General features: G+C 36.0%; 2 protein-coding genes across 4 annotated transcripts in view; one reads left to right on the top strand and one right to left on the bottom strand.

Moving 5' to 3' along the window:
- Nucleotides 1–371, bottom strand: part of LOC127849070 (fibroleukin-like) — a 14,399-nt gene extending 14,028 nt beyond the window's left edge. Inside the window, exon 1 of the mRNA XM_052381794.1 lies at nt 311–371. Coding sequence (XP_052237754.1) covers nt 311–371 — 61 coding nt within the window. The remainder of the gene's footprint in view (nt 1–310) is intronic.
- Nucleotides 372–875: 504 nt separating this feature from the next.
- LOC127847106 (dynein axonemal heavy chain 2-like) overlaps nt 876–11,863 on the top strand; it is a 154,636-nt gene continuing 143,648 nt past the window's right edge. For all 3 annotated transcript variants that reach the window (XM_052378720.1, XM_052378718.1, XM_052378719.1), the window contains exons 1-7: nt 876–1,002; nt 4,870–5,078; nt 6,108–6,214; nt 6,766–7,120; nt 8,102–8,266; nt 9,618–9,856; nt 11,171–11,362. In XM_052378720.1, the coding sequence (XP_052234680.1) occupies nt 4,892–5,078; nt 6,108–6,214; nt 6,766–7,120; nt 8,102–8,266; nt 9,618–9,856; nt 11,171–11,362 (1,245 nt within the window). In that variant the 5' untranslated portion in view covers nt 876–1,002; nt 4,870–4,891. The remainder of the gene's footprint in view (nt 1,003–4,869; nt 5,079–6,107; nt 6,215–6,765; nt 7,121–8,101; nt 8,267–9,617; nt 9,857–11,170; nt 11,363–11,863) is intronic.

The raw sequence follows: 11,863 nt of genomic DNA, 5'->3' as shown, positions 1-11,863 counted from the left end.
ACAGGTTAGATATGGAACGCTATGGAAGCTTTCAATTTCTGTGTCAACGCCTGTTGTGGCTACGCAGGCCGATGCGGGAATGACAGCCCTTGTTGCGCGTTACGCACACGCAATTAAGGGGTTGTAGTCTTGGAAGGGCGGCGCGCGCTTCAAGCATAATTTTGTTTCAGTTGCATGCTCTGATCTGTTTGTCTCAGCTGCCTCGATGCCAATTCGTATCGACTTTCGTCAACTAGAGTCTCCCAGATCATTGCATGTGTCCGTAGTGATGCCACAGGCATTCAAATCTCTCTTTCAGGCATCCTGGTACCTAACGGCTGGGCGACCCACGGGTCGTGTGTCTGTTGCTTGCTAGCCATAGATGACGTCATTTGGTTGGTGTCCATCCTCCATTCGACGCACGTTATCAAGCCAGCTGAGGATCACAGCACGTTCTGGTACGTCACTGTGTGGGATATACGATCATTTTACAAGCACATGCGTGATAAATAAACCACGCGGTAATACGATTCACCTCAGAATATATTATATTCCATGTTTACATGTTTACAATTCCTTACTTTAAATAAACAGTATAACCAATATTTCATTTCTGTGTTGAGTTCAACACACAATAAAGCCTTTTTTTATTCTTTTTTTTAAATAAATTATTTTATATTGGCTGCTCTAAAAGCTTCACTTAATACCCACTATATTTCAACATCAAATTCAAGAATAATTTTTAGTATTATTGTTATTATGATTATTCTAAATGGAGATTCAAACGTATATAACTTTTAAAACATTATAAAACAGTACTCATAACCCCGATTCGTTGTATGTGGTATCACAATAATAGTTGTACGGAGAAAGACGGGATTTAAGTATGGACTGTACGGCGTTGCTATCAACAGCAGGTGCTCGTTGCACAGACGCCACATTTTTATGTTTTTGAAGAAAAACGAATTGGATATTACAATTTACTGCAACCGCTTGACTAGTATTTAGTATTGTTTGGTAAAGGTACATAGATGAATATATTTATTCTTATTAAAGTTTTAGTTTCCTGCATATATTGCAATTAATTACAGCAGATCTTGTGTTGATTCAGCCGGACATTTTGACATTGTTTCAGACAGACGGCCAGAACATGGCAGAATTAGTTTGTTTATTTTTAAAAACCTATTAATAATAACCTTGTTAAAATTTTGTATGCATTTTTATTATTTTGATTTAAAAACTTTATATAAAAGCTGAAGGACAAATCGAATATGAACTTTTAAAATCAAACTATTGCATAACAAAACTAGAAGCTGACCTAAGTCAGTAAGTGCTGTGTTGTGCTGAGCTGACTAAACACTTCTCCTGCTATTAAACTTTGATGCTAACTCCAGGCACTCGTGATTTGAACTTTATTTAAGTAAACCCGGAGGAAAAGTGTTGCTGTTGTTAGGCATAAACGCATGATTGCCTGCACACAATTATGGAGCTCTATGAACAGAGTTTGCAAGTTTTGGGACGTTCTTTTTTATAAATGCCCAGTGAGTTGGGTAAAGGAATCTGCAACATGTATACTGGTCGAGGAACAAAAATATGCAAAAACAGACCAATATATATCCAAAAAAACCTGCATAATTTATTTAAAATGGTTCAATATTGCTCTGAGGGGGTAATAATATGACAAACAAGAATGTAATATTGTAAAAATACGGTAGTCCAATGTGGGGTTGAATCCACGACCGCCGAAGTGGTAGTCAGACACTTATACCATGTCGCTGAAAAGTTAGCTCAACAGCAAGGCTGTTGGTAGTGACCTTAAATCACTACACTCCCCCCCCCCCCTCTAAATGTTTCAGGGCCAGACATGCCTGTTACAGCATGTCACATTGACACTATTTGCTATATAATAGTGTTGACCTCTTCACAAGCGGCTCCTTGAAGCCATTAGAAAGCTCACACCCACGTTCTGAATCACAGTTCGTGTTTGCCTCATCGCCATTATTGTAAAAATACGGAGCTCCAATGGGGGATCGAACCCACGACCGCCGGAGTGGTAGTCAGACACTCGTACCATGTCGCTGAAAAGCTAGCTCAACAGCAAGACTGTTGGAAGTGACCTTAAATCACTACAGTGACTTCCATGCAGAGACAAGTGTTTTCTGCAGTTTAATATCCTTAACACTTGAATAAATTGTTTAAATACTGCTAACTTTCCAGCCATATCAGCAAGAAAGTGATAACCTGTAGGAAATGTTCCGCCCGGAATTGAGACAGAATTTTATTGACAGTTCCGCCTGGAAAATTGTTGATTCAGCCCGGAATATAGTGGTTACAAGAAAGAATTTTCCAGGCGGAAACGGGGCGGAAATAGGGCAGAATTCGGGGCAAATATGTTAATGACACGGAAAAGATTTCTGTGCGGACATTATAATTGCATGCTGACACGGGGCGGAATTTGGGGCGGAATATGCTAATAAGGCAGAAAAGATTTCCGGGTGGAAATTAGACTGGGATGGAAATTTCCGGGCGGAATTTATTTCCGGGCGGAAATGACAGGAGAATATGTGAATGATTCCGAGGGGGGTGGGTATTATGAACTACTCTGGCATATACATAGCTCTTAAGATTCTGATGGATTGACGGACATTAAGAGGTCACAAAAGCTAAATAAATAATAATTTTAAATCACAAAAACAACATGCACCTTTCAATCTTTATCCAGATACAGTCAGTCATAAAACAAACCTTTTTTGCAGTTGACACAACATACTTCATTGATCGAACAATTAACTCATTCACTGCTTTAATAAACGCAATACATTGACTGTAGTGAAATAGTGGCTTAAAACTAAATACTTAAAAAATGAACAATTATGCTTCTTGGTTCACTAAAACATTCACTAATTAAATTTAAGGAATACAAAAACTTTATCTGGACCTCTGATGGAGCTAAAACACTAGGTTTCTATTTCACAAATGACAATATCTTGATATGGCAAAAAACATTCAATAAGATATAGACAACTTTGACTGCATTATGTTTTTTATATAATGTGAAATTAACTGCAAAGATAACTAGCTTGAGCATTCATTTTAAATGTTATAGGTTAAAACCACCTGCCAAAACTGATATTACTGTTAAACAATATAACTATAATAAACACAGCATTATAAGGAAACAATACAAAGTAAATATAGAAACAAATCTGTTTAGTAGTTCAGAGCATTTTAAAAAGTTCCATCATAAGTCACTGAATTGCTCTTTTCAGCCTTTTTTACACACTGAATGTTGACTTCCACATTTTACGTAATTATTTCAGAATGTTCATCAAAGTAAGATTAATTAATTATATTATTAAAACTTCAAATTTAAAAAGTCACATAATTGCTTTGAAACTGCATTTCAAATTTTCAATCTGAGTAACAGGTCTTGCAAACACCGCGCTCTAATTTTCGAAATTCTGACTCACACAGTGAACCAGTGTCTGTCCTATCAGGCTGTATAGGATCATATTACCCCATCTTACCCATGCATTCTTTGTTTACAACTGGGGGAATACAGCCACCAAATTAAAAACACTACTGATAAACAGGGATAAATTTACTGCATTTCACAACAATTTTCAACTTGCATCATACATGTACATCCCTTAATCAAATTTACTGTAAGACCCTTAATTTAAAGACATTTTAAATACATAGTAGATTTACATGTTCTTTAAATGTTGTAAGGTAAATTATTATAACAAAGTGATTTAATTATAAGGTCATATAAAAATAAGCCTGAGCCAAAATATATATAAATTTCATCCAGAACAGTATATCTAAGTTAATTATTTTCCTCCAAATTTTGAGGAGTGAAAACTTGCAGCTGAATTTGTGGATTAGTCCTATTTTTTTAGTCATTCCAGCCTTTTAAAATTTGTGTCATTTCAAGCTCATTTCAGCCTTTTTTACATGGGTTAACTATTGTATGAATTGAATATAAATGTTGTTTTCCTTGTGTATAGCAAATGTTTCCTACAATAACCATTTAGAAACTGAAATCAGAACTCTGTTTATTTATTATCTTGAAGTCCAACAATGTGCCCCAGAGAAATGTAGAAGTATGAAATTCCGCCAGAGTTAATTTTCTTAGTCAGAAAACCGCCCCAGACAAATGTTTTAGTATGAAATTTCGCCCGAGTCTTATTTCTGCCCGGAATTGCTAATGAGTTACGCCTGGAAAAAAATCAAGAGACATGGTCTTTTTGGGGCGGAAATCAATTTACGCCTCTAGTCCGCCCGGAAACAATAGTTTCCGTCCCAATTCTGCCTCATTTCCGTCCCATTTCCGCCCCAAAATTTCGTACGGGTTAAGCATTTATTTAGTATCAATATTCACTTTTTTAAATGTGAACTGTACTCGCAAGTAAAGTCAAGATAAAGACCAAATATAAATGCTATATACATGTAAACGCGAATCATTTTCTTGCTGATATGGCTTGAAAGTGAGCGGCATTTAACAATAAATAAAAATAATGAAGCGTATAAAGCAGGGAAAAATACCTGTATCGGCATGGACGTTGCCCACTTGCTTGTTACGTGATTACCTCCTTTGTTGCTAAATAATAATAATGATTATTGAACAAACTCATTTCAACGAATTCTATATTTTTTACTGTTTCTAATTAGTACAAGTTGGCAACTTTGGCAAGTATATTCCTTAGAGTTTGCATGTCTTCTAAATTATGTGCTTATTTGTTGTTGTTTTTATGTCTTATTTTTAAAGAGAATTTCTTTTCAGCATGCGGGGGGGGGGGGAAGTTAAGCTATGGCAGAGTGGCTATGGCAGAGATGTGCATGGCTTCTGAATATTTACACCAGATTTTGTATGGTTTCTCTTTGTAGGTATGGAAAGTAAACATTGAAGATGTCTGAGAAAGGTTCACGAACGGGAACTCCAAAGGGGTCCGTAAAGGGTTCAAAAGCTGGCACACCGAAGAATTCTAAACCTAGCACACCGAAAGAATCTAAGAGCAGCACTCCACTCCCTGACCAGTTGAATGAGTCTGCCATTGGTGCCTCTAATGGAGGGGCAGAACAAGAACATGGAACTTGTAAGGTTTCATTAACTTATGGAGAATGATATTTCTCAAAAGTAGACTCAAACCTTTAGATAGATAAATGTACATTTACAATGTCAGATCTATTGTCCTTTTTTGTGTTTTTTGGTGTTTTATGAAGAAAAGTATGTAATAAAATTAACTTTTTTTTTAAGGTCATGCTTTGTAGTCATGAACTTCTTTGGAGAATTAGAGAGTAATAGCTCATGGTTTAAGTCTCCTCACCCTGCTAAATTACAATAGATGCTGTCTCTGCAAAACATAGAATGAAATAAGTTTAAAAAATGGAAGATTTACATGACGTTTAGGTTTTGACGCAATCTTCCCATTTATTGCAATATTTATGGAACTAAGAGTACAGGGTATTTTGTAAAAATAATAATCATAGTGTTTACTGTAAATGAGCTGCACTACGGTAATATGGGGCTTTATGCATGTGCGTAAAGTGTTGTCCCAGATTAGCCTATGCAGTCATCACAGGCTAATCAGAGACCATACTCTCCGCTTTTATGGCATTTTTAATTTAAAGGAAGTCTTTCATAAACTAAAAACCTTTTTTTTCAATGGAAAGTGTTCGGACTGCACAGGTTAATCTTAGACGACACATAAAGGACATGTATATATATATATATATATATAAAGCCCAGGGGTCGTATTCCAGAAACATCTTAAGTCATTTCTTAAATAATTTCACTTAAGTTCCAAATTACAATGTTTTGTATTTTTTTACTAAATAAGGAAACATATGATTGTTTGGTATTCCTAAAATAACATTGGTATAATGATGTGATTTAAATGTATATCTTGATGCCAATCTATTGCGATATGAAATGAAACACTTAAGAAAATTTCCCAATTTAAGGATAAGAATAAAATTTAACTAAAGATGCTTCTGGAACACGACCCCAGTTTTCCAAGAGTGCAACACTAATATATTTGCTTTATTGTGAGAATTTTTTAAAGGAAACAAACACACACAAACAATCACCACATTGATACCATGTTGCTTTGCTTTACACACAGCCAACGGGACTCTAGAGCCACCACTTGTTTCTGAAACAATGGGGGAGGCCCACATTGAAGAAACAGAGGAAGACGAGAAAGAACCTGAGGAATTTAAACCCAGAGTTGTAAGTTGATAAGCCTGATGGTGTGCTAATCTCTCGTTTGACCCCTTACCACTTAGATACGTATTTTTACGCATTTGTAGTCCCTTAAAGAGTAATATTTAATCAAAGACCTTTCTTACTAAATTAAAGTTTCAAAGGCTTCATGTAATTAGAGCACTTTCACTCCACATGCACAAGCACACACACACACACCCACACATGCAATTGCGCACATCCAGTGATAAGTGAATTATTAACTGATGTATGTAATTTGTACACTGTAATTATGTATACTCACCACGCATGTCTGTAAAACTATCATATATTTGTATATGACGATAAGCTTGTTATGCTTAAGTCAAAATAAATAATCTGTTCTATTCAATTCATTATTTAAAAATATTTTGGGTTCTTTATTTGTGTCCTGAGCAACCTGCAAAATGTTCTCACTTGTTGACATTTACTAACAATAATGTTGCAGTTTATTTGATTGTGAATTGTTAAAAAAGTGTATGGTAGCATTTTCATAATTCATTACTTTTTTGTAACTGCTATTATCTATCAATTTACAGCTGGATATGATAAAATCAAGGGCAGCCATAGCCAACCTTAACGAAGAATCCGACATTTGGACGGAGGCCCACAATGAGACGATCAAGAAATTCATAGAAGATTCGTCATTCAAACTCATCGTCTGTTACCAGGACCCCAGGCAGGGATTTGTGGTTGACCAGGTCATTCCCCCTCATCCACCCGATCAGATCGTGTATTTCATCAAGGCGGAAAACACCCAAGAGGTGACATTCGAGAACTTTCTGAAGGTCATTCAGTATGGAACAGTGAAGGCGATGCACATTGAAAGCTTGCTTCGAGTCATGATGGGGGTTTACGCACCGATATTCTTTGAAAATACTTCTTGGCCTGACAGTATCCTTTATATTTTAGTTACTTTCTTGGTCATGTAATTATATGTCCTATTTTTTTGGAAGCTGCATCGTGGCATAAAATATACTGTATATATAACTGAAATTGACATGAAAACAGTATGAATAGCATATTTTCAAAATATTTTATAGGGACTGCTTTCAGTTTAAACAACAGCTTTAACAATATACAAACTAACCCCCAAAAAACAGTCAAATGATATCAGCAGCAAATTGCAAGCAACCACAAATGCCCTTAATAATTCCTTTTCGTTAAATTTTTAATTGATATTGTTTGAATTTATTGTCGGAGAAATAAGTTCAATAACGTAATGTACCTATTTAACGCCCCTGCCCCAATAATTAAGCCGCCCTAACTACATGTAACTGGAATTACGTTATAAGCATCTCTTGATAATGACAAAAAATGAAAGATGATGTTAACATAAATTTAATAACATGATCTCTTGAGCTGACAAATATTTTGCTATTAAAATGAAAACTAAAGCGTATTATGGTTTTCTTATTATCAGATCTTTTTGCGTTGTTCTTCGGTAGTTTGATAACAAGGATTTCTGTGTTTTTCCACTATTTTGAGAATGGGGCCTGTCCATTTGGATTGGGAAAAATCACGTTTTTTTTAACCAAAATTGGGACATAAGTGTTTTCGTTGTTTTAATTGCTAGAAAATACTTTTAAGATTGAGAATAAAAGTGATATTAATATTACATCTACTAAGGTTTTACTCATAGAACTAGATAGAAGATGAACTAAATATTGAGACTTAAATTAAAAAAGTACATATGTGTTTGTTTTTGGAAAACCTTCCTTAGGAATTTTCAGGTCACATTTGGGAAAAATGTAAAAAAAATTCCATTGGCAATAGGTCCCCCTTCCGGAACCAAATTTGAATTAAAAAACGCACTGGATTTTGTTCTATAGAACAGCTAGTAGCATGTAGAGTATTGTCCTTAACCCGTGAAAGGCATCAAGAACGATTTCTCCGCCCAGCTGCACAAGTTTCTGGCGACTCTGACAGACACGCGCTGGAAAATGGAGGGCAAGACTGTGCTTTACATTCCCACAGAGGGGACCAAAATCCCCAGTGAGGAGGCAGCCAAGAACAAGGAGCTTGTTCAGAGACTGGAAAGTAAGTGGCAGTTCTGCAAAGTTTCTTGTAGCTGCATTGTAACCAATTCTTTCAAAATAAAAATGAAATGGACCATGCTCTCGGAAAAATGAAGCTTAAAGGCCCTATAAAGCTGAAGATACGTTATTCTTTACAGATTTTTAAATATTTTTTTCATATTTTATTTATAAAGGTTATCAAAAAACAATATATATATATGCTATTGGACATAATAATAAAAAAATGAGCAATACAACTTGTTTTGAGCTCAAAATAAAGTGTCCTCCAAGTCAATTGTGTTTACAAACAGTCAGTATATTTACATTGCTGTTAACTTGCGAAAGAGAAAGTGAAAGGACTCGGGTCACCAAAAATATAATGATGACTTTTAACGTTTTTCGGTATCACTCACAAAGTAGGTCTCTTCTAAATGGTTAAAACGTTTGTAGTGATCTAATAAGTTACTTTCTGCTGGTAAAAAGTTGTTAAAATAGAATTAAAATTGAATTTTCTTTCGGCTATTTTAAGCATATGTCAACGCTCTTAGGCTACACATCATGTTAGTTGCAAAAATGTAAACATTTCTTCCAATTATGAAACGAGTTTATCTTCCATAATTCTTGACAACGTTGTACTTAAGCTGTGTATATTAGCAGTTTTTATGCAAGAGTAACTGAAATCTGGTAAAAATTAGACCAGTTGATATGCATAATAATAGGATTTGTGACCTTTATAGAGCCTTTAATGTATGTGTGTAAAATGTCGTCCCAGATTAGCCTTGGTAGTCCCGTTTCATGGTATTTTTTTTTATAGGGAAGTCTCTTCTTAGCAAAAACCCTGTTGAGCCTCAGAGTGTCGTTCCTGATTAGGATGTGTGGACTGCACAGGCTAATCCTGATTAGGATGTGTGGACTGCACAGGCTAATCCTGATTAGGATGTGTGGACTGCACAGGCTAATCCTGATTAGGATGTGTGGACTGCACAGGCTTATCTAGGACATCACTGTACACACATGCATTAAGCCTCATTTTTTCAGAGCGAGGTTTTTATATTCGATTGGGGAAAATTTTGTTGATTGGGCTTTCAGGTGTCATCAAACTGGTGTTTCTGTTTATGTTTATCTTGTTCAGAGACTTGAAAAGTAAGCAAGACTGCTTTGTTAAAAGTTTCTTGTTTATCACCAAAAGGGGTTGAAAAATATATCCCCTAATTTTAGCGGATTTGAGCCAACTTTTCTCGACACAAAGGTTGTTCAATAGGGCTATTTGCCTAGAATCAAGATAGTACTTAAGTCAATATTGCGACAGAAAGTAGACAGATATTGGTCCCCAGAACTTGCATTTGAGAACGTTTGTAACATATTTTGTCCAGCTGCCATGATCCACTGGGCGCGCCAGATCAAGGAGGTGTTGAACACACAGGACGCCTTCGAGATGGCTGAGACCTCCGGCCCCCTGGAAGAGATCGAGTTCTGGAAGAACAGGTGCCAGGATCTGTCGGGAATTAGTGCCCAACTTGATAAACCAGGCGTGAAAAAGATCGAGAGCGTGTTGGAAGCTGCCAAATCGTCATACGTTGCACCCTTCCGAAAGCTGGCCAGTCAGATCAAGGTTTGCATTGTCATTAGTGTAAAAGAATATTTGCTTGTTGTTGTTTTCCATAGACTATTCTATCTGCTTCCATGCATTTTTTTAACACACAACAACCACAGCATGTCTGTTTGCACTTTTGACCTTAAAAAGATAAAGAGATAACTCTTTTTTATGCCCACGGATCGAATGATCGGGGGTATAATGTTTTTGGCCTGTCAGTCTGTCATTGTATATGTGTGTCTGTGGGTCTGTCCCAAAACTTTAACCTTGGTCATAACTTTTGCAATATTGAAGATAGAAACTTGATATTTGGCATGCATATGTATCACATGGAGCTGCACATTTTGAGTGGTGAAAGGTCAAGGACATCCTTCAAGGTCAAAGGTCAAATATATGGCTTCAACGCTGCGCAGTAGGAGGCATTGTGTTTCACTTACACAGCACTTGTTTATATTCCCGTTTAAAACCGAAGAATATTATGGAAACATGTGGGGGCGTCATCCTGAGAACGATTTCTGTTCTTTAACTTAAACAGGTTAAATTGGGCATTTTGAAACATTGTGATAATGTTTATGGTAATCCCAACTCAGCCATTATTAGATAACTTGCCAGATTCCCTGAAGCACTTAAAAATTATAGCCCTTGAATTTTTTTAATAAATGCAAATACAATATATAGCACTTGTCTGCTCTCTAACTGAAGATCAATTAAGCCTGCTATTATAGCTTTACTATTTTTCTTATTAAGTTATAAAGCCATTGCTGCAATTTTGTTTTCAAATTGAATTCTTTTGATGAGGATGCATGTTTTTTAAATTAGATAAAAGAATGAAAATACAGCAAAACAAACAAAACTCAATGCAAAACATAACCTTATTTATCAATACCTATACAGTTATTTTAACTAACATGAATACCCGGTACTCAAAATCAACAAATATTTTGTACAATATTTAAAAAAAATACAAGAAAATCAATGTTCCGTATAGCAATAGCCAAAATGTTAATGCTAGATGTGGTCTGGTTACATAGATTTAAAGAGATACAAAATGTTGTTTTAAATTTTGTATGGAGCACTTTATTCCATTTTAATTTCCCCCAATGATATCTATTCATACGACAAACGAACACTTACTTGGTACATGAACATGCCAAAAAAATAGCATTTTGTATCTTGTTAAAACTTTGTTACCAGACCACATGAAACATAGAACTTTTGGTTATTGCTATAAGGAACATTGATTTTCTATGTGTTAACTGTATTTTTTCAAAAAATAATGTACGAAATATTCTTTGATTTTGAGGGTTTATGAGCTTTTAAATAATTATACAGGAAGGCTCAAGGCAGGCTGAGAGCAACCTCAAGTTCCTGTTGGTCCTGAAGGATCCCTGCTACGAACTGTCTGATGCCAGACCGGTCAACATCCCAGCCATGATTCCCAAGATCCTCAACCTGATCCGTATGATCTGGGTTAACTCAGAGTTCTACAAGACTCGAGAACGACTGACTGGGATCTTGAAGAAGGTACGTATGCAAGGAAGACAATAAAAACCTCGGCTGCTGGCGATTTCACCAGATACTAACAATCTTGGCGCCGGCTACTTTTCCCATAAATATCAATTCAAAACAGCGCAAAAAATGCCTGTTTAGTTCTTAGTCTCTGGCTACTTGGAAAATATAACTGGCTACTCAAATTTAAAAGGAGAACACTGCTTTCTGGGAGAACTGGGCATGATGAGCGTAAAATGTTGTCCCTGATTACTTTCTGTCTAGACTTTAATTTCCTTTAGAAGAGACTTCCTTTAAATGAAAAATTCCATGAAAGTGAAAAATCTTCCTTGATGCACCTGTGCAGACTGCACAGGCTAATCTGATATGTTGCTTCATGCCTGGCTTTAAGAAAAAAACACTGTATACAGGAAGGAATATAAGAAGTGCCCACAAGCAAACGGCCCCTAAAATTAGGGACCCTACATTATCAACAAGGGGGGGGGAAATAGGCAGGGATCCAGAAGCCTTAGTCCC

This window comes from Dreissena polymorpha, chromosome 10 (genome assembly GCF_020536995.1).
Source record: "Dreissena polymorpha isolate Duluth1 chromosome 10, UMN_Dpol_1.0, whole genome shotgun sequence".
Lineage (NCBI taxonomy): Eukaryota > Metazoa > Mollusca > Bivalvia > Myida > Dreissenidae > Dreissena > Dreissena polymorpha.
This window is presented reverse-complemented; position numbering and strand designations above follow the sequence as displayed.